Source organism: Syngnathoides biaculeatus, chromosome 4 (genome assembly GCF_019802595.1).
Source record: "Syngnathoides biaculeatus isolate LvHL_M chromosome 4, ASM1980259v1, whole genome shotgun sequence".
In the NCBI taxonomy this organism is placed as follows: domain Eukaryota; kingdom Metazoa; phylum Chordata; class Actinopteri; order Syngnathiformes; family Syngnathidae; genus Syngnathoides; species Syngnathoides biaculeatus.
Window position 1 is genome coordinate 4,129,660 of NC_084643.1, and position 25,522 is coordinate 4,155,181.

At 44.7% G+C, this 25,522-nt stretch overlaps 1 protein-coding gene across 9 annotated transcripts in view; it reads left to right on the plus strand.

Annotated features, from left to right (window-relative positions):
- Positions 1 to 25,522, plus strand: part of ncor2 (nuclear receptor corepressor 2) — a 115,265-nt gene that overhangs the window by 82,225 nt on the left and 7,518 nt on the right. For 7 of the 9 annotated variants that reach the window (XM_061816136.1, XM_061816143.1, XM_061816138.1 and 4 more), the window contains 21 exons: positions 4,313 to 4,455; positions 4,571 to 4,712; positions 5,294 to 5,723; positions 6,347 to 6,467; positions 6,933 to 7,200; positions 7,698 to 7,862; positions 7,976 to 8,112; positions 8,189 to 8,288; positions 8,514 to 8,618; positions 10,282 to 10,373; positions 12,634 to 12,784; positions 15,423 to 15,572; positions 15,651 to 15,743; positions 15,946 to 16,163; positions 16,261 to 16,597; positions 17,810 to 18,010; positions 18,249 to 18,497; positions 20,959 to 21,111; positions 21,193 to 21,375; positions 21,497 to 21,674; positions 22,901 to 23,271. In XM_061816136.1, coding sequence (XP_061672120.1) covers positions 4,313 to 4,455; positions 4,571 to 4,712; positions 5,294 to 5,723; positions 6,347 to 6,467; positions 6,933 to 7,200; positions 7,698 to 7,862; positions 7,976 to 8,112; positions 8,189 to 8,288; positions 8,514 to 8,618; positions 10,282 to 10,373; positions 12,634 to 12,784; positions 15,423 to 15,572; positions 15,651 to 15,743; positions 15,946 to 16,163; positions 16,261 to 16,597; positions 17,810 to 18,010; positions 18,249 to 18,497; positions 20,959 to 21,111; positions 21,193 to 21,375; positions 21,497 to 21,674; positions 22,901 to 23,271 — 3,987 coding nt within the window. The remainder of the gene's footprint in view (positions 1 to 4,312; positions 4,456 to 4,570; positions 4,713 to 5,293; positions 5,724 to 6,346; positions 6,468 to 6,932; positions 7,201 to 7,697; positions 7,863 to 7,975; positions 8,113 to 8,188; positions 8,289 to 8,513; positions 8,619 to 10,281; positions 10,374 to 12,633; positions 12,785 to 15,422; positions 15,573 to 15,650; positions 15,744 to 15,945; positions 16,164 to 16,260; positions 16,598 to 17,809; positions 18,011 to 18,248; positions 18,498 to 20,958; positions 21,112 to 21,192; positions 21,376 to 21,496; positions 21,675 to 22,900; positions 23,272 to 25,522) is intronic. The other 2 variants (XM_061816144.1, XM_061816145.1) reach the window with 1 other exon arrangement.

Sequence of the window (25,522 nt, forward strand, 5' to 3'; positions counted from 1 at the left end):
TGGGTCATCTGTGGGGCTTTACTTGACTTGAGCTTTCTCTCAAAATAATTAAACAAGTCCTTCCTTTTAATCATATTAGCGCAAGTGCCGAATATGATCTTGTGGCCTCTTGGCTACTTGTGTGCTTGCCCCAACAATTTTGTCATGTATTTGTACATATTTGTCCGTTGATCGGTTATTTTTCACCATCCGTCACTGCTCGGCTAGGACGCCAGAGTGTGTAGTAACCCCGGTTAATATCGTCAGTTCCATTCTCCTGCGTTTGGATTAGTGGTGTGCTTCATCCCAGAGGATTAGCCTGGCAATTCAGTGGCTGCAGGGCTTCTATGAAGTGCTTATGTAACCACAGAACTAGTCTTGCTATTTTTCCAGAAATTCTTAACAGCCCCACCATGTAAAAAGCAGCTCACCCTCCTGTCCTACATACACAAGAGCATCGTCACAATTTGCAAACCTCGTCGCCACTCCCTGTCGAATATTCTCCAAGTTCATCAAGGCGCTCACTTGTCTCCATTTCATCTTGAGTTGTGCATTTGTCCGCAGGCTTAATGTGTTCATCTCCATTAGTTAAAAATGTCTGAAAAAACACTTTTTTTTTTTCTTTTTTTTTTTGCCCCAGTGCCTTCCAAGAAAGTATTGCCACATGCAATAACTCAAGCCTTCATGCTACTCAAAATCGGTAGATCAGACGAGTTGTTCGAAAGGCTTATTTTTAATCCACTATCTGAATCTGTTTACGTGTAAGATGTCTTGTAAAGGTTGTCTCTCCGTGATCCGGATCCAAGTTGTGTTTGCATGTGCGCACCTCTTGGCTAGCATTCATGTAAGTGCAGTAATCTGCGAGGCTTTGCCAGAGTACAGGCAGGCACCTGGATAAAGGCCCCTGCTCCACTTGCCGGAAGATCCCCACACAAGGGAGCTGCAGGTAGAAAACCCACATTTTTCTTTTCCACTGGTGTTCGGTCTTTGCTTCTCTCTCCGTCCACTTCTCGGTTTGGGAGATGGCACCGGCCCAAGTTGGCAAGCGCTGTGGAAGATTTGGCAAGTGAGGAGTCCGCCCCCGACCACCGCTTGCTCTCTCTCCTTCCTTACTCTGTTTTATTATAGACTGGAGAGGTCACATTCAAGATGAAAAGCAGGTCAGTCAGGAAAAATGTGAAAGCCTTTATGCTTTCTCATGGTATCAACATCAACTCTGTTGCCTCCCCCTGTCCCCCCCTCCTCCCAATCCTCTTCTCTCTTTGCTTACTCCCCAGTTCTTTATCGCTACGCAGTCTCCATTCTCCCTCTCATCCCCTCCTCGCCACCCCCTCTGTGTTTACACTTGGACTGCCTGAGTGTGTGTTTGTGTCTGTGTGCTAAAGTATTAACAGGAGAGCGAGAGAGAGAGAGAGAGAGAGAGAGAGAGAGAGAGGGCTCAAGTTCGTGTGTACGCATGCATTTGTGTGCGCACTGGTCGGTGGTGCCTGCTGGCACAGTAAGATGGGGGGAGGGATAGGCTAACGGAGAGAGGGAGGGGAAAGAGAGATAGAAAGATCAGATGAGGAGAGAGAGAGAGAGAGAGAGAGAGCGAGAGCACAGCCTTGTAGTTCCACTTTCCTGTGGAAGTCTTAATAGACTGCCGCCATTGAGGAGAGCCGCAACGCAAGAACGGAGCTGCAATTAGTGAAGCGTGAGGATTGCAGCCAGGCGGGGAGAGACCAGGAGCATGTGCTGTTTTGGAGCACGTCAACCTGAACCCAGCTCAAGTATCAAGCCAGCTGGAAGCAAGAGTGGAGGGATTGAGTTGTTTTCATCTGCGCTCTGGATGGTGGTGAAGAGCGTTCCCGGCCGTCTCTCCAGAGATCAGATAGTCTGATCGTGTGATCCGGCAGGGCCACAAGACCACGACTGAAGCAACAGGCATGTGACACAGCGACAACCACGTTCTGGCTACAGCAGCTGTTGATTGGACTGCTCTGGGTGGCGCTAAAGGCCTTGCGGGGTCCTTATTGGGTGTGAGGACACCACCTGCTTCAGTATTGCTGCTGCTGATTGGATGTTTGACGCAAGTGTTCCCCCTGCCTCTAGGGCTTTGAGTCAACGGCAACGACTCGGGAATGCGCTTTGTACACTTGCATACACGGATTAAACTAGGTATTGAGATTTGTCATCACTATTCATTTTGAGTAATTGCTTTTTTAAATCTTAGAGTTCATGCTGTGCTTTTGTAAGATGTCTAAAATGGAGATGCCTGACTTGCACGAGGCATTACCCTCTCCAATACAGACGTTACTACTTGTATACCTAGTTTAGGAATGAGTTAGTACCTACAATCTGCTTTTCTTTTTTTTCCTTTTGCTTTTTGACCAGTCCTACCACTTGAAAACTTGACAGGCTGTTGTGGAGTTTTCATAGGATGACAGACTAGCTGCTGCTGTAGTTTGTCTCGTGTTTTCAATATATTCTGATAAAAGAAGGAATACTCATCCTCGGTGCATGATGAGTGCATATGGCATTAGATGAGAGTAAAAAAAAGTGTCTATTTGTTGTCTCCCTGTTTTCATTGAATATTAAGATGCAAGGACCTTTAAACTCTAGTCAGTTCCCCCGCTAGCTGTTGGCTCCATGCCTGTTAATAACAACCCCCACAAGCCTCGGAGAGGGTGCCCCGGCACGACCTGTCATACTGGCACAGGAAACAAGTGGGTGGTGTAGGTTAAGCTCCTTACAGCACACACTGCTAATGGCCTCCTTTCAGCTAATAGCGCACGCTGAAGCGTAGCCACCACAGTAAATTCTACGCTATTTGTCTTTGGGCCCTCTTTTACACAAACATGCTGACCGCTCCCTACAACAATTCTTTTAGCTCATGTGATACGTGAATTTCATGACCACTTTTTCTATCCTTTTGTGGTCTGGCGGGTGCAAGTCGACTCTTGTGTAAGGCACAATCATGTGGTTGACTGAGTAAAGGACCATGGTTCCTTGGAACTGGGTCACATCAAAGTTAGTCAGAATATAACAGTGTGACCTCAGTGAGGGAGAGTTAGTGATGTCATTGACATAAGGGGCTGTTCAGCTGCCATAATACCTCGTCCCTAGGCATTTCTATTGTTTTATGAATTAAGGAATACTGTATATTGGTATCTTGTTGCCAGTGCTCCTCTCAGACACTGTGGACTCAAGTCCTAGATTGTCCTACAGTTGACAGTACAGCTATTAACACATGCATATAAGGTATTGCTGATATTTACATATACCATATAAAACTTTTTTTTCGCACTATCTTACATTAAAAAAGAAAGAAATCTTCCCTGTTTTAGGTCAGTCCGGATTACCAAAATCATTATTCACTACATGCCAGGTAATGAGTGATAAATGACAGTTTCCATGACTTTCTTCAGAGTTATTTACATACATTTCATTAGTATTTGGTACCAATTCCTTTTCAACTGTCTTACTTTGGTCATACGTTTTGGATCTCCTTCCACAAGCTTCTCACAATAGTTTCCAGGAATTTAGGCCCATTCCTCTTGACAGAACTGGTATGACTGAGCCAAGTTAGTCAGGCGCCTTGCTCACACATCCCTTTTCAAGTTTGCCTATAAATTTTCAGGCTTGCAAAAGCATCAGTCTTTTTCCTCTCAACAGAACGATGCTCTCTGTGGCCAATCAGTTCAAATTTAGTTCCACAGGTCCAAAAGTTAAGGTCTTTGCAATCTGTACTTCTTTTGGAGTAATGGCTTCTTCCTGGCAGCTTGACCTTTCAGCCCTACTCGGTATTGTGCTTTTTTATAATGCTGTGAACAATGACACACACTTGCCAGTTTCAGCAAGCATCTTCATAAAATCTTTTGCTTTTGTTCTGGGGGTAATATGCACATTTCGGACCAAAGCATGCACACCTCTGCAGCGCAGAACCTTTGGTGAGCCTCGGCTACTTGGTGATATGATGATTCGACATTCCCACAGTGTTTATACTTACATATAATTCTTTGAACAAATGAATGTGGCACCTTCAAGGATCTGGAAATTGCACCCAAGGATGAACGATACTTGTTCCAGTTGACAGTTCTCTTCGTGATACCTTGGCTGATGTCTTTTGACTTTCCCCTGACATTGCACAGAGAAAGACTGGTTTCAGGTGTGCCTAGTTTAAGTAAATCCACAGTCTCCTGACTTTGAAGAAAGTAATGAGAGAAAAAAAGAAACACCTGGAAATACATAAAATAAATTAAAATACAAGGCTACTCTTCACATTTTTATTTACTTCATTTAAGGTGGCGACAAAAATGTTGCCTTTAATTCAAAGCCTACTTCATCATTGCAGGTCTTCTTCAGTATGGTAGGAACTGGTCTGCCATTGCCAAGATGGTGGGATCAAAAACTGTGTCGCAGTGTAAGAACTTCTATTTCAACTACAAGAAAAGGCAAAAACTGGATGAGATTTTACAGCAACATAAAATGAAATCGGTAAGCAAAAAAAAAAAAAAAAGTCGCAGATTTTTTTTTCACACAGAGATCACAAAGTTGTGACATATTTGGTATATATTTAAGTGAAATTTTCTCGTGGTGGATCTTAACATAGGAGAAGGAACGAAAGGCTCGCCGCAGGGGCAAAAGCCTTCAAAATGAAGAGGCCACTGCCCCATTCACAGCAGCAGAAGAAGAAGAGTTGGAAGGCTCGGGCGCAAGTGGCAATGAAGAGGAAGCGCCTGAAGATGGAGAAGGTACAGTCAACTGAAAGATCATGGCAGTTATGCTCTGGACTAAGGATGGGCAAACAATTACATTTGCCTACTTTGGTAAATTGCTAACAATAACTATTGATTATTTTTACTTTTTTTCTCCAATCAATTCATGTGTGTTTCGAGTCGGGTTTATCAAACATATCCAGAAAGCGAAACAATTAACATACCTTTGTGACAAATGGAAAAACAAAGCCCCAAATAAGGAAAAATTAAAGGAATGTACAATGTATGTGATCAAAAGTAGCAGGAAGACTCCTCATTTAATTATTATTATTTAATACTCCTTATTGTACAAACATACCCGATGAGTATAATAGGAAGCCGATTGTATGGATTCTATTCTGGGAATCCGAATATAGCTGGTCTATGTAAAATATACTAAGTCCCTAAAGAATGTTTGCGAGTAAATTCAATGGAATTTTCAACAGTTAAAATACGCACATTTATGACTGATATATGTCGAGCGTTGTGCTCTACTATTGGCTGGCAGTTGGTGTGAAAACCGAATATTCCGGCTTCTTTATCATACCGACAATGCGCTTGCTCTGCCCCCCTGGTAGGTGGCACCAACAACAGCTCGGACACGGAGAGTTTGCCATCGCCACGTTCAGCTGATGATACCAAGGCCAAGGAAGAGGGTTCCAATAAATCCAAGGCTGGCTCTAATAGTGGGGATAAGGAGGTAGCCGGAACAGACTCAGAACAGGCTGAAGACGTGAAGCTTCCAATAAAAGAAGAGCCAGAGCTCTCCATCAAGCAGGAGATCAAGACTGAATCAGCATCGCCAAACAAGGATCCGGACCAAGCGTCACCAAGCACCGAGGCCACGGACAAGAAGGCTCCCGCGGCAGAAGCTGACGATGTCAAAAACTGTCCCAAGAGCTCAAAGAAAGACCACGGGGCCAAAGCAGGCTCACATGGGGACAGCGACTCCAGCGCCACTTGCAGCGCTGATGAAGTCGAAGAAGCGGACAACACAGAAAAAAACAGGTGAAAAATACATCACACGTGCAGTGGCCTTTATTCAGCTTCTAATTTTCCCATAAGTTTCCAAGTTGATTAAGGTCAAATTTGCTTGTATGCTGGAGAAAAAAAATGAATTTAAATTTATGACATTTCAGCAAAAACAGTATATGTGTGTGTACTCGCATGTTTTCCTCTTTCGGTCAGCCCAAGACTTTGACTGGCACTTTTAGCTTATAAGTTGGACATTTAAGTGTACGATGGATTTGTGCGTGCCTGTAAATGAGGCCACAAGAAATGGATGTCAGTGCGTGGGAGGGATAATTAGTCTTGTTTGCGGTGTATTTGTTTTTTTTTCTTTTTTCACCTCTTGAGAGCTGATAGAACACACTGGTAGAGCTGAGAATAAGGCTGCCCTTTGCCAACCAAACTGTGCGTGCGCGCATTCATGTGTGTGCACGGATTTTCACTTGGCGTGCGCTGTCTTTCTGCCACTTCATACATAAATTGTGCAGCTGTAATAAATATAGTACTTATACTTATAGTTGTATATGTTGCGCATCCCCCTGCCCCTATGAATTTGTATCCGTCACCTGTTTCAATGGATGAAAAAAAATTATTAATTTTTGTTCTTTCAAATGTGTTCGTAGAATAACGTCCCCGCGTCCAAGCCTACTGAACTACGCTCATGATGGCGTCATCTCATCCCCGCTCCAGAAGCCCATGGACCTTAAACAGCTCAAACAGCGGGCGGCCGCCATCCCGCCAATTGTGAGTTACTCGCTCTCCAACTTTTGGCTTTTTACCTGCCGTCTTCCATCGGTGGAGTGTTTTTAATATGAAACATATTTAAAAGTACTTATCGGAGCAAATGACTGGAATTTTAATAATGCAGAAATAAATTCTTTGTCAACATCCAGAAAGCCTTCTGCAATCAAATATGTTTATATTGTGTCATCCCAGACAAACACAAATTTGTCTAAACTTCATAAGGAGTCTTCAAAAGACATGAATTTGTATTTAATTTTCGAAAAGTTGTATGAACGTTGAGCAGGTCCAATTGTTTGCTTTGTAGAGATTAAAGTAAGCTTTAACATTTCTAGATCACAATCATCGTTATCAGGAACTGCGTAGAGCTACCGCTCATATGTTGAAAATGTGGAGGATTTAAAATGTTGTCTGCAAGACAGTGCAAACATTTTAAAACGCATTTTTTCCCTGTCATCGTTTGAGTAGATACCAGAAGCGTCGGTCCAAGGCAATCAGCGGAGTGGGGGTGCCAAGGCTGTGTTGCCCCCCCATGCTTTGGCACTGTACCAACAGCAGATCACTATGGCTCATGGGGAGTCGTCTCAGGAGGTCAAACAACAGCAGCAGCAGCAGCTTTCGGGCCAGCCAGGCAAACAGCAGCCTTATTCCCAACAAGCTGATAGAGACAGGGAGGCTCCTCATAGCAGCAGCCCTCGCATCCGCCCACGCAGCCCTGCCACTGGTGACAAGGACGGTACGCCTCTTTTACGGGCTACTGGATAATTCATGTTTGCCCTCTTATTGTGCGAAGCAAGCAACATGGCATTTGTTCGGGTGAACAGAACTTTCGGGGGGAGGGGGGCGAATGTATTTGTTCAGTACAGTTACATGGCACATGCTGATGTTGCGTGCCAAGAATCATACATTTGGCAGTTGATGAAATGCATTTCATAGTGTGAGAACTACTTCTTTTTTAGGTGGCTAGTGACTTTGACTTCGTGTTATTTATTTTTTGTTCTCTAGTTTGCGCAAGGTTTTTTTGGGACACAGCCAAAAAGGGAAAAGATAAATGATGCCTTATCTTTATTGACCCACAAGGGACAAGAGGCTTAATTTGTGCACTTGATCTCTGTGAGCGTGTGGGATGTGAATATCAGATCAGTTCGTGTCAATGAAAAGTGACTGTGCGTCTCACTTGTTATATTCCTGCATTTGAAAAAGCAGAAATACATGACAATGTTGCTTTTCCAGAAAAGTCGCAGGCTTTCTCTTCGCATGGCGACGTCAAGAGGCCAGCACTGGGGCCCGACGACTTAAGGTCCGCTAACCTGGGTCGAGCGGTTTTGTCTCCGTTCCCCGTGTCCCCACGAGACTTGGCCAAGATCAGTCACGACCAACACCTGCTCCAATTCAACTGTAAAGACTTTTCTTTTTGCCTGATTTACGTCGGGGGCCCTTTTCTGTCCCTTGTATACCGCATTGCATTGCACTACTTCTCCGCTCAATATTTCATTTCTCCTGCCTGTCAGCATTCCAGCAAGTGGGCCACCCAGTACTTCCTGGTTTGCAACAGGATAGTGCCAGACAAGCAACAGTGAGACCCCTCATTATGCCAGAGCCCCCACCTCTCATTTCCTCAACCAAGCCAGGGGGCTCCATCACACAGGCAAGACTGATTCCAATTAGCAATTTGCAAAGTTTTGCACAAGTTTTGCAGGTGAATCAAATGAATGCTTTTCCAGGGGACTCCTGTACAGTTGCACAGCCCAGCTCATGGGTTCGAACATGGGAAAATGCCTTCTACTCAGATGAGCTTGTCTTGGATTGATCAGAGGAAAGGTGGTGAGTGAATTTATCTGGACAACCAAATTCATGTCTGCTTTTACTCAAAGCGTTTGTCCCCAACTAAATGGTCTGCTAAAAATCAAAAGTAAATTTATTTATATCGCCTTGTTCACATGCAAGGCATCTCAGTGTGCTTTACATGACTAAACCCATTCTAAAATTAGAGAGTCGCTCGATCTTTTCCTTTTGTGCTTTTTCACGAGATTGCTGTGTATTACACAGGTGCTCCATTCCCTGTGGTCAAGCAGGAGCAGTTATCCCCTCGCAGCTCATCCTTGCAACCTGACAACCCATCTACCCAAGGCCCACCTCATGATGGTGGAAGAGGTAGGTTGTGAACTTGATTGTTTTTGGGTTAACACTTAACCTAATGATAATACAGCATATGTATACAAGCCCGACTCCACGACTAAAAACACCAAAAATAGGATTCTACCCCACGGACCGATTTGGGAGGATTTAATGTTCTGTTTACTTTGAAGGCTTAAGTGGCCGGTAGGTCCACGATCTTCCTGCTACTGTAAATTTAGAAACTGCTGAGGAGTTCACTACTATTGTACTCTTCATGTACAGTGCAACCTCAATATACCAAACTAATAGTAGTCGGGGGTGTGCGTATTATACAGTACAAAATTCTGTCATGGCCTAAATTGCCCGGTACAGTTAATTGTAAATAAATATTTTTTAAAAAGCATAAGAATGTTTTAAAACAAATTGCCACAATGGTGTGCTTAATGTTGATATTTTTGACATAGTCATAGGCGAGTCGAGGCAGGCTTCTTTCTTTTGCTGCAAGGAATTAGTGGCCTCCTAGTTCCCAATCCGTTGCCATGGACAAAGGGCTTGACGACAAAACTGTTAACCGCACCAAAACTATCATGTTCCAGAGACTTGTGTGTCAAATTCTTCTTAAACACCGCGACTGTGCTGCATTCTCTCTGACCACAATAGATAGAACTCCTTCCATCATCGCTGTCATGTCAATGCAATGGCTAGAAATCCAAACACATTCAGCGTGGCTTCCATATGTTATTGAATTGCATTGCCTTGCATGGACTTGCCCACACATTAAACATGGCTGGCACGTAGGCACGGGATTCTCTATTAATTTGAATGTTGTCGTATTGTATATCTGTCACCCCGAAATACACTATGCCTTATCTAGTCTCTGCCTATATTCTTAAATATTCCATCATTAAATCGGGGTTGAGTAAATTAAGGCTCCGCTGCAAATAAGAAATGATGCATACGCCAGTATTTGTTGTTGAAAACTACCGTACAGCCAGGGAAATAGCCACTTGGTAGCAGAGCGCTGTCATGGAGCTTCAAACGCTTTGAAATTAAATAAAAAGTACAGCTACCTTTTCACCAATATGTGACAAATATCTACAGTATAAAAGAAACCTCAATGTCAACAGCAGTATCCATGTTCTGGATATTATTCATGAACTGGATTATTTAAAAATTTGTTCAAAAAAATCAACTTCGCAAACATTTATTCAAGCCACCTTCATGCTTTCAAACATCACGAGATAAGAAAAACTAAGTTGACATGGGCTCTCACATGTTCTTGTCTAATTTTGTGAATTTATATTCTGGAGGAGTTTGCATGTTCTCCCTGTGCCTGTGTGCCTTTCCTCCGGGCTCTCCGGTTTCCTCCCACGTCTCAAAAACATGCATTCATTGGAGACTTTAAATTGTCCCTAAAAGTGTGTTTGTGAGTGCTGTCTGTTGCTATGTGTCATGCGATTGGCCGGCGACGGGTTAAGGGTGTACCTTGCCTCCAGCCCCAAGAAAGCCGCGATAGGTTCAAGCAATCCCATGACCCTTGTGAAGATAAGCGGCTCAAAAAATGGATGGGTGGATGATATTGTGGAATCGAACATGTACTTGCTAACTAAATGAATTGTTTCAATGGGAGTACACAGCACTTTAATGGGTTCCTGTGCCTGGAAGCTCTGTCTTAGCTTGTTCTTGTATTCAATTCCAGCTGTTCAGGGCGGTAGCATCACGAAGGGTATCCCAGGGACCAGAATGCATCCAGATTCCGCAATCTCCTACAGAGGTGGCTCTATCACTCAGGTCAGCTTACTTTTTCCTTTTCATAACAACTTTGAAATTGTCCTATGTACAAATTAAACCCACATCTTATTTTTAATTTGTGTATATTTATTTCTATCCATTTTGATCTGAGGACAGACCTTTCTTTCTGCCTTATTGTAGTTGGTTGTGGTTAGGTTGAGAGCGAATATTGTGTAACACTCAGCTGAGAACAATTAAGTCTGACGTCTACACTATGTTCCCTGAAGTCAAAGCCGCCACATTTCAGGACGGCGTGGGCAAAACAGGATGGTTGTGGAACAACGAAGGAAGAAGGGATGCCCGGCGACATCTTTGTCAGACAATTAGCAACGGCTGTCACGGTCCGGATGAGAAACCTATAATCAGCCGGAGTCACTCCAACTTAACCTAATATGTAATGTTACTCAACACAAGCCTTGGGCAAACTCGCCTCCCAACGTTCACAAATTCTGATGGGAAACCGGGTTTTGTTAAAAAAAAAAAAAAAACGTCTTCCATGCATCCTAACTTGCCATTGGAATCATAACAACTAAACAAAACGTGCACCAAACGCTTCAGAATGTGAAGTTGCAAGGACCCTGAGTCACCGGGATGCTTCCCGGCCCTCACGCTACGGACTGCCTGCAAGTTGTTACACTGTCAAGTTTCACGCAGACGACATTTCTCACCTGCAGGCCGTGGCAAACATTTGAACCCTTTTAACACAAAACTCTCACAGGCCAACTCTGACAATTTCCACTTGTCACAGTTGCCCATCTGGTTCCCCCCTGCGTTGTCTCACGATCATCCCATTTTGTTTTCGGGGGCCGAAACGGGGCTACTGTGGCCGACGGGAACATAGTATAAACACATCTTAAAAATATTATCTCTCTTGCTTTCATGCCTTCTTTTTATACCGTGGACACATATGTGTTCCTAAGCTGCCCACGTTTTATCCATAAAAAGGTGTGACAGAATGTGAAAATGTGTCAGATCTCAGTCAGATCAGGAGACGCTAAAGGACGCCATCAGTGTGTGGCACGCCGGACTCGGGGAACGTACTGTTATCTTGGGATGAACTGTAGTTCACGTTTCAGCCTCCAGGACTGTAGAGTGGCCTCCGGCCCATCACAGATACGCTGAGAAAACTTCACTAGACCTCTCAAACTTGGGTTTGAAGTTTAAAAAAATAAAATAAAATAGCCGAAATTGCACAGTTGCAATGTTCCAGGCGAACAGAGCTCTTGTGGCTGCAAGTAACAGAGTCTAATCATAGCTTGAGTCATAAGTAATTAAACCCATCTGAACCATTACAAACTACCTTTCAATCTATGTTGAATGTAGTATGTATTATGTCCAAGACACTGCCCCAGTTTCCTCTCAGGAATTTGTTTATGAATGTTGTGTAATGTTTGATGACGCGATGTAATTTTCCGTAGGTATGTTATCTATGATAAGCTTCAGTTAGATTGTTGATAGCAACAAACTCTGGTGGGTGTTACGTCCCAACTTGTAGGGAGCAAAAAAGCAAAGTCGTCAAAATGAGACAGTGTGCTGCCACGGTAATGCTGCCAGGTCAGAGAGAGAGAGTGGGAGGAGCCTGCAAGGACGCGTTTATCCGTGCCAAGTTACCTGGGAAGCGCCACATGGAGAAATGATAAGGTTTAACATTATCGATCTGGTCGATCCCACTTCTCATCCCCATATTAAAGGTATTTGGCCTTCCCTCAATTCCTTTCGAAGACATAAAACTTGCAGCCGGGCTGCCAGTTGGGTGTGATGAATGGACACAGGATGGAAGACTGTCACAGGACAGAACAGTGGCGAGGTCATGGGGCAGACCGAGTGGAGCGGCAACTGGGTTTGCCAGCAGCTGTGACATAAGCTTAGCTCTGACGGGTCGCCCTGGGAACAAGTCCGTGGCGTCCTGTGACTCCACATAGTCATCCATAACCAGGTCCTGTCATGTAATATCCAACTGTCTCTTTCGAGTCAGTGAAGACAGATTAGCAAAGAAAAGGTAAGAAGTGCGCAATGTGTTGTCTTGTTGCAGATTATTTAAATGTTTTTATTCACGGAGTGAATTTTGTTTGTGAGGAAGTCGATACAGAACGGAACAGCCCCTCTTGCCCCCTAACTAAAATCCACAACAATTTTACAATTTTGTTTACCCATCCTAATATGGGTCTGTTTGCTGACTGATCTGAGTTTTACCTGATCATTTCAGCCACCCGCTTAGTGAAATGACGAGTGCATGTCTCACATCTGATTGCGCCCACAGGGGACACCGGCAGATGTGCTGTATAAGGGAACCATTACCCGTCTGATCACAGAGGACAGCGCGAGCCGAGCTGAGAGGGAGCGGGATGACACCTTGTCCAAAGGTCACGTGGTCTATGAGGGAATAAGTGGTCACATCCTCACATACGACCGTGAGTATTAGATAGCAACGCACCCAACAATGTCTGTGAAAACAATACCATAAATAATTGTATACACTGAATTGCGGACACCGAACAAAAATTGAAACACGAGAGAAGCAGAAATTGATGGAATTACAGTGCTACCTCAATTTATGGACGTCTCTAGTAACAAAAAATTCAGGTTACGAAACACCTCCTCGGAGAAATATTCTCCCTAGTTACAAAGGAAAATTCAAGATACGAAAGGCAAAAATAGGCGCTGGATTCGCAGCCCCCAAATTCCACCCAACGTAAACATCCTGCATCTTGGTTTGTTTGGTGCGCTAGAGCTCCTCTCCCATTGGTTATCGTCATACCATCTTCCTGCATCCCATTGGCTAGGAGGCACATCAATCTTTACCCATGATGCTTTTCGTTTCCCTTGGACACTCGAGCGACACCGAATCACAAGCTAGCACACTTTTTTGTTTGTGTTTTGCAAGTGTATTCATCTTTCTTCACCATAGGCCTCAAGAAACATTGGTGGAATTAAGTTGTGTTCGTGCGTCCATTCCTACGTATGCGTTTTCTGTCTGTCAAAGTTTGCCTCCTCCTCTGTCCCCCATGACGCCTTTCGCTTATCATACTCACCCTTCTCTTCGCATAGTTGCCAACGACAAAGATCATTTTTATTCTTTACATTATGTACTTTGAAGGCTTGTTTTTGACGGGGGTGGAGGCGCTTGGAACGGATTAGGCTATTTACATTTCAAATGCGCTTCTACCTACGAAAAATTCATGTTATGAAAGGACTTCCAGGACAAAGTAAGTAGAGGTAACACTGTAGTTACAATAGTATTACATTTACATGCAGTGGGTTTTGCACCCGCATTTCTTATGCTGAACTCAGACCTCAAATACATTTCTAGGAGCGCAAAAAGCCCATTTCTCTCTGTTGGTCATAAAGCGGTCTGAATTGTTGTTGAGCACTTCTCCTTAGCTGAGATTATCCACCCACCTCACAGGTAAGGAATATTAGGATGCTGATCAAAAAGCATGATCATTGTACAGGTGTGCGTTACACTCCCAACAATAAAAGGCCACTCTAAAACATGCAGTTTTTCCTTACTTGGAGGTTTCAGAAAACCACTTGGTGTCTGCTGTGACCACTTTCTGCCTTGCGCAGTGCTTCACATTCCCTTCCCTTCAGTTGAATGAGTTGTTGGTTTTGGCCTGTGAAATGATGGACAATTTTTTAACAACTGTGCAAAGATTCTGCATGTCGGGCCAATCCAGAGCATGTCAGACGTGCGTAATGGGTGAAATGTTTGGCAAGTACTGTATGCCCGTTTTCAGCGTCATGCTGCGCTTGTGCCTTCAAAATGCCAACATGTGCCCGGTTGTTGCCCTGTAAATCATACCAAGAATGTTAGACTGACTTCGATTAAAAACAAATTCAAATAAGACTCTTCATGTAAGAAGTAACTTGTTTTTAGGTAGTTTGTAATAAAATCCCATTCAAGTATTGGGTGTGGGGGGGGTCTACCAATTTCAAGTAAATTTGAATTTGCAAGAAGTGGAAATTGTCTAAAAGAAATGTGCTGTCGGCACACTGGATCATCTGGTAAAGCGTTGGCCTCACAATTATGAGGACCCGGGTTCGATCCCCACCCCGGCCTGTGTGGAGTTTGCATGTTCTCCCCGTGCTTGCGTGGGTTTTCTCCAGGCACTCCGGTTTCCTCCCACATCCCCAAAAACCTGCAACATTAATTGGACACTCTAAATTGCCGCTAGGTCTGATTGTGAGTGCGGCTGTTTCTCTACTGTATGTGCGCTGCGATTGGCTGGCGAGCAGTTCTGAGTGTACCCAGCCCCATGCCCGTTGACAGCTGGGATAGGCTCCAGCACTCCCCGCGACCCTCCTGAGTATAAGCGGCAAAGAAAATGGATGGATGGATGGATGGATGGATGGAGATGTGCTGTTTTTAGGCAATGACCCGAGTGACGATAAACGCAATGGAAGATGAATGAGTCTTATTTGAAGTAGAAATGAGACATCAAATGTTGGTGGTAAGATGTTTTTGGAGTGTACCACCCTGAGCCACTGCATCCCCATTGTTGACATGGTAAAATGTGTACTCACACGACGCCACGCATGCTGCCCCGATGAAGACAGCGAGCATACAGATGAGCTTCCCTGATGCAATTTCTGACTGTTAGCGCAGAATCTCTTTGGTCGTGCCAGCAGCCGTGTGGGTGGTTGCTGTCAGATTGTGTTGGAGTTGCCAAGCCGGTGTGCTTCCACGCGTTCTATGGTTGTGAGGCCGGCTGGGTGTCGTGCCCAGTTGTCTAGAACAGAGAAATGCATTTTTAATTGACAGGCAACAGCTGTGGTACATTCCAGCTGGTACACGCCCTATAAACTTGCGACATCTTTATTGGCATTGTGCTGCACGTTTTGGAACGGCCTTTTATCGTCCGCGTCCTTAATCCACACCGGTGCTGTAATTATGATGCCTAATTAGCATTCTCTTGATATGATAAATGCCTTTTGTCCGTGTAGAAAAGGTCCTTGACTCAGCAAATGAAACGTGGGTGCGAAACAAAAAAAATATGTCAATGTCACGCTATTATCACTAATTCCATCTCCTCTTTTTCAAATGTGCAGGTCCAGTTTCTCAAACCTCTAAAGATGATGGTAGAGGGCCAGGCCAAGCTGGTGAAATTCTTGGCCTAAAGCGTCCTTACGACGTGATGGAGGGAGGCATCTCCCGCGGTCTGCCCATGAGGGATTCCCTGTCTGCTTCCAACTGTGAAGGTAGGTAGCTGCTAAATCGGATCTTGTTGGATGTTTCAGTTCTTTATTGAAATCATTTTGCCACTTTTCTAACCCCAGGTCTAATCGGCCGAGCCATGCCCCATGACAGGGACAGCCCCCATCACACACCTTATAAAGATGCGCACCACATACGAGGTTCCATCTCACAAGGTAAAATAACTAATCATACGCCAATGGTTCATAACATAGAATCTCGTTCATCTGTATTTGTACCGTGTTCTTAACAAGAGGGATATAGAAAGCTTTTGTCAAGGCTGTGTTTCACCATTTCATTTTCTTTAATAAAAAATGAGCAATAAAATGATTGAGCAATCTATATATTTTAAATCACATCATGCTTTCATGGTGTCAGGAATACCACGTCATCTGGACCCTCAGGATAGCTACCTGAGAAGGGAAGCCAAGCAAATGAAACGAGAGAACTCTCCGCCACACGGGGCCAGTTCACTGTCAGACGCGATAAAGGGCAGGGAGGCCATGGTGCCCACAGTGAAGGAGGCTGGGCGCTCCATCCACCTCATTCCCAGGGAGGAGCTCAGACAGCCAGCCAAAGAAAGCATCATAACACCGGTATACGTATGAGCCAAATGCGTCCAAGTGGCGTGTTGGCATTATTACCCTTTCCTCAAATGCCCGATCAAATGTTCGCGTTAATACTCGTCTGCAGGGAACTCCCATGAAGCAGGAAGCTGGCAGCTCAGGTAAACGACACGACGTCCGCTCCATCATAGCCAGCTCGCCACGTTCCTACCATAACGCGCCCCCTCACCTGGAGATGCGGGCAGAGAGGGGGCGCTATGAGGAGGCCCACAAAGGACGCCCGAGTGCGGTGGTCAGCACCGCCAGCCCGATAGCTCGCTCCTCTCCCCTGACGCTGGCTTCCGAGCAGGGAGGCAAATCGCATCACAGCCCCGTCGGCTATGAGGACAAAGGCACCTTGAGAAATGCTTACCCTGGCCCGTCACACCGTGGCTCGCCGCTTTCCAGTCAGCGGCAACATGATGGTGAGGACATTCGTGTTTTTACGCCACCTTGTTTAACACGTCATGCTGATTTTCCCACAGTGTGGGGTAAAAATGAGTTTTTGTCCTTTTCTCTTCAAAATCTTGAAGTATTTCATCTGAAATGTTTTAGAGGGATGGATGGCTAGATAAATAGCAAATAACTAAAATGAGGGGAAAATATAGAAAAGTATTTTGGGGCAACGCTCAAATATTAGCAGCTGACTGCAAATGGAAAAGTATTGCATCGCCACTGACTAAATGGTGAATATTGAATTAAATACAGCTCGTATGCATTTGGCATGCAAAGCAATTGTTAATATGCATTTTATGTATATGCAATGCTACATTATTGAATGATCTGTTTTGTACAGTTCAACCAAGATTTCACGGCTAATGGGTCATCCTTTATAGCCTATTGTCCTTTATATTGAAGCACTTTTTTTCTAGATTACTGTACAGTACAAAATTTGTTTTGTACTTTATCGTTGCCTAAAATGCCCAGTGCAGTACAAAGTTATTTTGAATAGCTCTAAACAGAAAAAGTTGAAAATGTTTGAAACGTGTCAAATGTATCCAACGTTACCATCCCAATGTGTTTGATGGTTACTTTTTTGACGTAGTCATAGGTGAAGCAAGATGGGTTGCCTTTTTGAGCCAGGAGGAATTAGTGTGCTTCTTAGTTCCAAAGCTATTGCTATAGATGAACGGCTTGATGAATGGACTCTCCCAAAAAATTTGAGATTGTTACTGAACTTAAAATACCATATTGCAGACTCCAGAGATTTGTCCCATTCTTCTTCTAACACCACCACCATGCTGCTCTCTCTCCACGCGTAGCTCCTTTCCACAATAGATAGAACTCTGTCATCATGGCAGCCACCTCAATGCAATGCTTGGAAATGTTGCCACATTCAACATGGCTGCCGCATAGCCCTGGGAGGCACATCTTTTGTTTAGAAATAGTCAGATTGCATGTCCATGTCCCCGAAATACGTGTGTCCCAGTCTCTGCATTTATACAACACCGGCCAATTCTAGAACTAACAAGACTTTGTCAGTGCCACACGGTCCGGTACTTCTGACATTCCTTGTGAAAATGTACACGTAATTGTTGAGTGTCCCGGAGTACGTTCCCACATGAAGAAGTGGGGGATTTCAGTAGAATTATTGTCACAGTTTGTTAAATGTTTTCCATCTGTTTCCCTCTCTCAAGGCTCCAGTAAGAAAGAACCTCAAGAGCGAAAAGCCACACCGACCCCGAGGGAGATGAGCGCGACCAAATCACCTCTCCCGGGGGTTCCTGATCAGCAGACGTTCGAGCGACTGTTGCAGGGCCTCGGAGCCGACGTTTACAGACAAATTCCTTTGGCCTTCGATCCTGCGGCACTGCCTCGCGGCATCCCCATCGACCCAGGTACAGTGGCGCCAGTCGCACTTATCAAGATGAAATCACTTCAGAAGCGGTGGACCCAAATGGGACTTCTACACATCTTCTCGTGATAAAATTTCAATCGACTGATTGTGGCTATGCCAGATACAAGCCTGTGTCAGACAAAATGGATCATGTAACTTCTGTTTCTGTTACAAAATGTGGACTGTTCCATTTGCTGATTTTGTCCTTATGAAGAGCTATTTGTTTCTGCCCAATCCAGCCTACTACTTGCCTCGCCATCTGGCCCCCAACCCGGCGTACCCTCATCCCTACCCCTACCTCATCCGGGGATTTCCAGACACGGCGGCCCTGGAGAACCGGCAGACGCTGCTCAATGACTACATAACTTCCCAGCAAATGCACCAGTGGCCTGCAGCGGCTGCCATGGCTGCCCAGCGCTCAGACATGCTAAGGGGCCTTACTCCGCGAGATCAGCCCCTTCCTCTGCCTTACTCTGCAGCCCCTCGTGGTAAGACCACTTTGTTTGTGTTCCTTTTGCTAATGGATTGAGGGCAGGCCAGCAATTTGACACCATCAAGTGGAAATGTTTGCCAAGCCACGGTCCAGTTTGAATGGAGGCGTGTGACGTTTGACATAATGACCTGGACTCTCATCATCAAACTTACTCAATAGTACAGTTTGAAATGGTACAGGATTTCTGCTTTCATCCTTAAAGCTCCACTGTGTCATGAAAGGCAAGATTTTTAGTATGTTTATTATTAATGGAAAAAAAGGCAGCCGGAATGGAGCCATCCATTTTTTCCAGCACAAAACATGATTTTGACGTATACAGCTTTTTGTAACTCCCGCCATGAAAATCCTCTTGAGGGTTTTGTTTTTGAGAAGAAGCAGGAAGTGACGTTAAGAGCAGTAGCGCACTCAGGCTGGCTCGTCTGTTTTACTCATTTTAGCTGCTGGACGGTAGCTCGTTGTTCCTTTGTGTTAGTCAAAATGCCGCCTCGTATTTCTGGATATTGTTTGAACACTCGTGAGGATGGATTTACTATTCATACTTTTCAAAAAGACCTGGTTCGTTGTGAAAAATGGATTGCTCAGGTGCAAAGGATGAGAGCTTTGTGGGTTTCAAATGAAAGGTAGGTGTGTATACAGCTACTAAAAAAATGATAGTTTGGGGCAGACCACGTAATCGGTCTCTCATAACGTAACGAAAGATCCACGTACATAAGCAGGGGGTGCTAAACTTGTCTGTACCCGTCGGCGCTGCGCACAGCTTCGGTGGCGCCTCATCCGCCAAGCACGGCTTCAGCCCGGGTGGCTCATACATACTTTCTGGGAGTCTGTTGTTAGTGAGAAGTGATCCGCATATCATCTAAATATGGCTCGTAACGATAGTGTAATATTGCCCCGCTCACTTCACTCGATTGTGAGATGTTCTCTTCGTCGAAAAGAGCTTCCGTGTCCCATAACATAGGTGTTTTCAATGGCGAATGTCTCAGTGTAACTTCTGCTGATGACGTTGCAGGCAATATGGCTTCCACTTACTTGGATGTCGAGTGACACTTCCGAAACTTTGCGCATGGATGACACGTTCTCCGCTGATATTTATTTTTTCGTATAGACATTGAATTGAATAATGGTCTGTATTTTTTATTACAATATCTATTTTAGAATGTTTATAGGCATGGCAGTGGAGCTTTAAAGAGAGTTTTGTTTGAATTCCAGCCTCTATCACTGTACATTCCACACATTTGGGAGAAATGTAAAACGTTATACCTATAGCTCATTTGCCTGTTGACAATTGACCCCTCCGTACAGGGCACTTAACCACGCCTCCTGAAGTGACATCAGGCCACGCGCGCTGACGTAAGACAAACAGTAAAAATGGCAAATACAATACAATACATTCTGAACTGAGACAGACTCCATGCTTCTGATTTCATTCAAATCAACGCTATATTATAGACTCTAAATACAATACATTCTGAACTGAGAGACGCCATGCTTCTGATTTCATTCAATCATTCACACGTAGCGGTGTTAGGCTAGCGGAGAACGTCTCATTCATTTATACGAGACGTGTATTAAAAATCAAATTTAGGGCATATCTTCGTGCAAACACAGACTAGTTAAGCTTCGGCAACGAGCCGGCAAGAAAGCGACACATTTGTGCAGTCCGATCATCGCTAAATATCGCTCAACAAAGAATAAGTGTGTCAATCATTCACACGCAGCAGTGTTATGCTAGCGAAGAACTTTGAATTCATTTATACGAGACATGTATTGAAAATCAAATATAGGGCATACCTTCGTGCAAACATATCTGTTCCGGTTGATATTAGATGGATTTAGTTGATGATGCGGTCTGCCACAAAGTTTGATCCATCAGACATTTTTCGTACCGGGTCTTTGGTTTTGGAAAGGGTACGAATCGAACTCCACCAACTCGCCTTTCAGGAAGGATACCTGTCGTCACTATTACAAAATCCGTGACTACACTTCTTAACCATATCTTTTGTTAAATAACCCAAATACGCGATAAAACGCTAACAAAACCTATACTGGACCACGCAATGTTGTCTGAGAAAATGGTGGGAGCAAAAACGGGCTTTGGTTTATGCAGATCTCTGGCCTCTGATTGGTCAGTGACGCGGATTGCGCAATATCCACGGAGGGGTCAATTCACAAATTAATTTGAGTGTTGCCGCAGTTCTGACCCTGTCTAACGGTGGCAAAACTTGTGCTTGACAGAAATGTAAAATTGCATTAATGAAAGGTAGATGTGTGAAATTTGTATCTGGAAGTGGCATTTTTATTCTGATAAATGACCATGGATTGATGAAATGGTCTGTAACTTTGTCACCTGAGGGCAATCATAGATGCAAGTGATTTTGAACGGCCTTCTTCAAACCGTCATGTGGTTAATGGTTACCATTGTTTTGGCTTTTCTCTTCTTTCCCCCTCTATTATAGGAATCATTGATCTATCTCAGGTGCCGCACTTACCTGTCCTGGTCCCTCCCTCTGCAGGGACGGCCGGCTCCCCAATGGACCGTATCACCTACATCCCGGGGGGGAGCGCCACCTTCCCTGGCAGGCCTTACACCACTCCCCCAATCTCACCCGGTATGATGAGTCAAACCATTACCTGGCACCAGACAAAACAGTCTCCAATCTTAATTTGTTGTGTCTCTCTTCTCTGCGAAGTTGGTTCCTCGCACATGAACAAGATGCAAGGCACATCATCTTCTTCAGAACGCGAGCGTGAAAGAGATCGTGACCGAGACCGGGAACGGGAGAGGGAACGCGACAGGGATCGTGACAGAGAGAGAGAGCGGGACAGAGAAAAGGGTGGAGGAAATGTGGAGCATGCCCCCATTTGGCGACCAGGTCCGGAACAGATTGGGACTCGGAAGTTTGAATTCTAGAGCTAGTCACAAATAGAAACACAAGGGGGAGGAAAAAGAATGCATTTGTGAATATTCTGTTCCTCTACCTGTTTGTGCCTCAGGTACAGAGCACAGCTTAGCAAGTAGTAGCGGTGTGAGAGCTTCTTCCCAGCCGTACAGCCACCAGCATTCGCCAGTGTCCCCTCGCACACAGGAGACTGTGCAGCAAAGGCCCAGCGTCCTGCACAATACCGGAAGCAAGAATCTTTCCTCCGAACACCCCAGCCCCTCCGTGTTACGGTGAACTGCTGTTTAGAATTTCAAACATAGGATTGAAATGTTTTTGTAAGAGTCCTCCAATGTTCCCTCTAAACTGCACGCGTGTGCGATTGTGCACCGCTGATGCAGTCTCTTCGCAGATATTCTAGGTTGCGTGCAAAGAAAAATCCGATGCAAATTGAAAGTATAACATACATCTATTCAGTTTGTGGCAGTTTGCAATGTGATTCAATGAGTGAGGGATGGCTGGTTGCTACATCCAATGGAACAATTCACATATGTACTGTAAAAGATGAAAAGAATAAGCCACTGGTTTCTTTTAGGCAGCACATGGAACTTTCTCGAACAACGACCGCTGCTCCGTCACACTCATTTTCCTAGTTTACCTTACACACGCCCCCCCATCCCCGCTCTTAAAGACGTACACTCATAATTACAAATGTTACAGTACTTACGCAGCCCATCAATGTGTTTTATGATGACAGCGTCCACCACCGCTGCATTAGTTAGCAACACAGTCTGGGCAACGTAGAGCAAAGACGAGCTAGACATGCTGCTTATGTTTACTTTCGATATTAATGGAGAAAGTTAAAGAAAAAAATGCTGTGAAAGATGCAATGACTGTTGGAGTATGTGAAAAATTGAAGAAAAAGTGGTTAAACTGGACGAGATTTTCCTCTTTTCGAGTGGGAAAGGTCTGGTCTCAAGCCAAAGTAGAAAGTGAAAGATGAGATGGTGTGTAATTTTCAAAATTCCACCTTGGGACAGCTTGATCCAGGATGAAAGCACAGACAATACAGTGGACAAAAAGCTAATTCTGTATTTTAAATATATAGTATTATATACCACATAACATTAATAACATAACATTGAGAGCATCATCATCACCCCCACTCACCCCACCACCCCGTCGTCGGTAGCTTGCAAGAGGGCGGCTGCTTGAAGACTATATCGTGGGGTGAAAAGGTCTGGCCACCCCTTGTAGTGAAAGGTCGCCCAACCTCACTGCTTTCCACTCTTCACATACTTAGCGGAGTGTCGCACTCCTCAGCCTTCCTGGTGAGCTCCGATTCATGAGATCAGATCAGATCAACTTAACTAATAAATGTCAGTTTTTGACATTGACATTGTGCTCTCTCATTTTCACTTTTGGCCGAGAGTTTTAATTTTGATGCATGACTAATGAACTAAACGCACACGAGTAGTCACAGCTTTTTTTTTTTCATTTTTTTTTAATGTCCTGTCAGATCCGTACCTTCAGGACCCTCCCGTTACCAAGGTTACCATGGTCACCTGCAAAGGACCGGTTTGCCTCCTGAGGCCTACACCTCTGCCCTGGATTCGAGTGGAGCCAAAGAGCAGAGTCGCGAAGGAGGCAAAAACCGAGGACTACCTAAGCAAGTCCAAGATCAGCACGGGCCCTCGAGCAAGTCGGACTCCAAGCTTACAAGTCCCAGCCAGGGAGGAATATACCCAGGTCCTTACTCCTCGATTTCAGGACGTGCGCCGCACCTGCAGTTGGAAAACCCTCATGGCCGCGGGGACGGTGGTACGCCTAGTAGGGAAAATGCTCAAAATAAAACGATGTCCATTCAGGAACAAGAGCTCAGAGCACTCGGTAAGACCACCATGACTGCGGCCAACTTCATAAATGCGATTATTATGCGTCAAATTTCTTGTGAAACGGGGATGCCACAGACGGGCTCGCTTCTTGCCAGCAGCGCCACTGATGGTAAGAGGGGTCCCGTTGTTACTCAGATACGCCCCCGTCACTCTGTGGCCTCTTGCACGCTGCGGTGGTTGGCATTATCAAATCAGACTTTTCTGTTTTGTTTTGTTTTTTCCCCCTTTCCTTAATTCTTCTCCCTGTGCTCAGGAAATGTGTTTACAAACTTAAAGACCACCAAGGGTGTCCTCTGTGGGGGAAAAACAAGTCTAGCATAGCCATATTTCATCCAACTGGCCAAGATGAAATGAGGAGTTGAGAGTATTGAGAACTAATGCAATATGAAATTGAGGCATTTTTTTATTCGGTGAGGAAGAACAATACCCAAGGTGTCCTTTAAGGTGTCCGCTTCAAATTATGTCTGCCAATCAGGCATCAAGTGGCTTCTCACTTTGAGCATAATAGTTTCAGTAGTGGGCATGACTGAAATGAAACTGAAATTTGGGCACTATTGAGATTCTTTGCCTCTTATTTCTTGGAGACCCTGAAAAACTTATTTTTATGAATGTATCAGGGTTCCCTAGAAAATTGTCGAAACAGTCAAATTCAGTCTAAGTCACAGTGACATGGAGGCCGACCACTAACCACACTCCTGTTGATGCGCAAAGTGTGCCACTCGGGCAATTTGAAGCCTTTCAGGCGGCGCTGGCGTGCCACAGATTCCTGCCCTCAATCTTTGCATGCTCGCAGTTTTGGCAACATAATTTATGCCAAGCTCCCCTCCTACGCAGACACACACACGCACACACTTACAAATACTCAGTCAAGCCACGTTCTTGAAAATGTTCTGCCAATTTAAGTGTGCTTTTGTTTCTGTGCTCCATCTTATAATGACCTACATCTGTTGCGTTACTTTTTAATGACAAGACTTTTACTGCACTTCTCTACTAAGATTACATTTTTTTACATTCTGATTGTACACCGGAGGTTTCAGTCATCTTTTAATTTAACAATAACCCCATGCTGCTATTCTCCAGTTTTTAACATTAACAAAGTTAATGAATGGGCGCCATCCATTCATTTTCTGTACGACTTCTCCTCACGCAGGGTGGGGGTGTGCCGATCGCAGCAATTTCGGGCAAGAGGCAGGTTACACCATCGCATGGGCACATATAGACAAACAGCAATTCACACTCAGATTCATATGTACGGGCAATTGAGCGATTTCAACCTACACTGCACTGTTTTGGGGATGTGGGAGGAAATCGGGGTACCCGGAGAAAAGCCACACAGGCAGGGCCCCCCAATGTCCAGAACTGTGGGGCACATGTGCTAACCGGTTACTCACCTTACCGGATAAATGCCATGCCACCAAATGCGTAGTGCGAGTGCGAATTTGACTTAACGTGATTCTTCGACTTGGACATCAGTATCATTGGTGTTTCTGTTGCTGTGAACTGGCTTCCACCAACAAGTAGGCAAGTCCAGACGAAAGGGAGAAAGTTCTTAGGATACATTCCTGTCTTTATTACTCGCAGATGGAAGCCTTTTGTCACAGTCACTGTGGAGGAATAGCTCCTGTCAGGAATTCCATGCAATCGTTGCTACCCCGGCGAACAAGTTTATAACATCATCGTACGCTGAAAGAGGCTTTTTAATTTCCTGCATTATTCATTCGCACCACAGTCACACCTCGTGGTGGTGGTAATCTACTTGTGTAGCCACCGCTGCCCTGCAGGGGGCAGTCTGAGGGAAGCGTAGGCGCCGTTGTCCGACCGCCACGGATCGTCCGATTGCGTTCATTCGTGGGCAGTGCGGGTTAAGTGTCTTGCCCAAGGGTACGGCGGTGACAGGCGCTCGTGCGGGATACAAACCGGCTGCAGGCTGTGCGTGAAATGAAACAGAAGAAAAGCCATGACACAAGTCATCCGGTACGTTTCATTTGCATTATTTTGGCGCCGTCGATTCCTGTTCGAATATCAATTGCTGTCAAAAGTAAGAAAAAATGTGGAACTACTTTGTCGTTTATTGAAAATAATACTTGCTTAACTAGCTGTGTTGGAATCTTAATGTATTATTGTTGCGTTCGTGATCAATCGCTTTAGAGCTTCTGACGTTCATTTAACTTCCACGGAAGATTTTTTTTTAACTCTGCATGTTTTATTAACACATTTGTCACGTTTGATTGGACATACAGAGCACG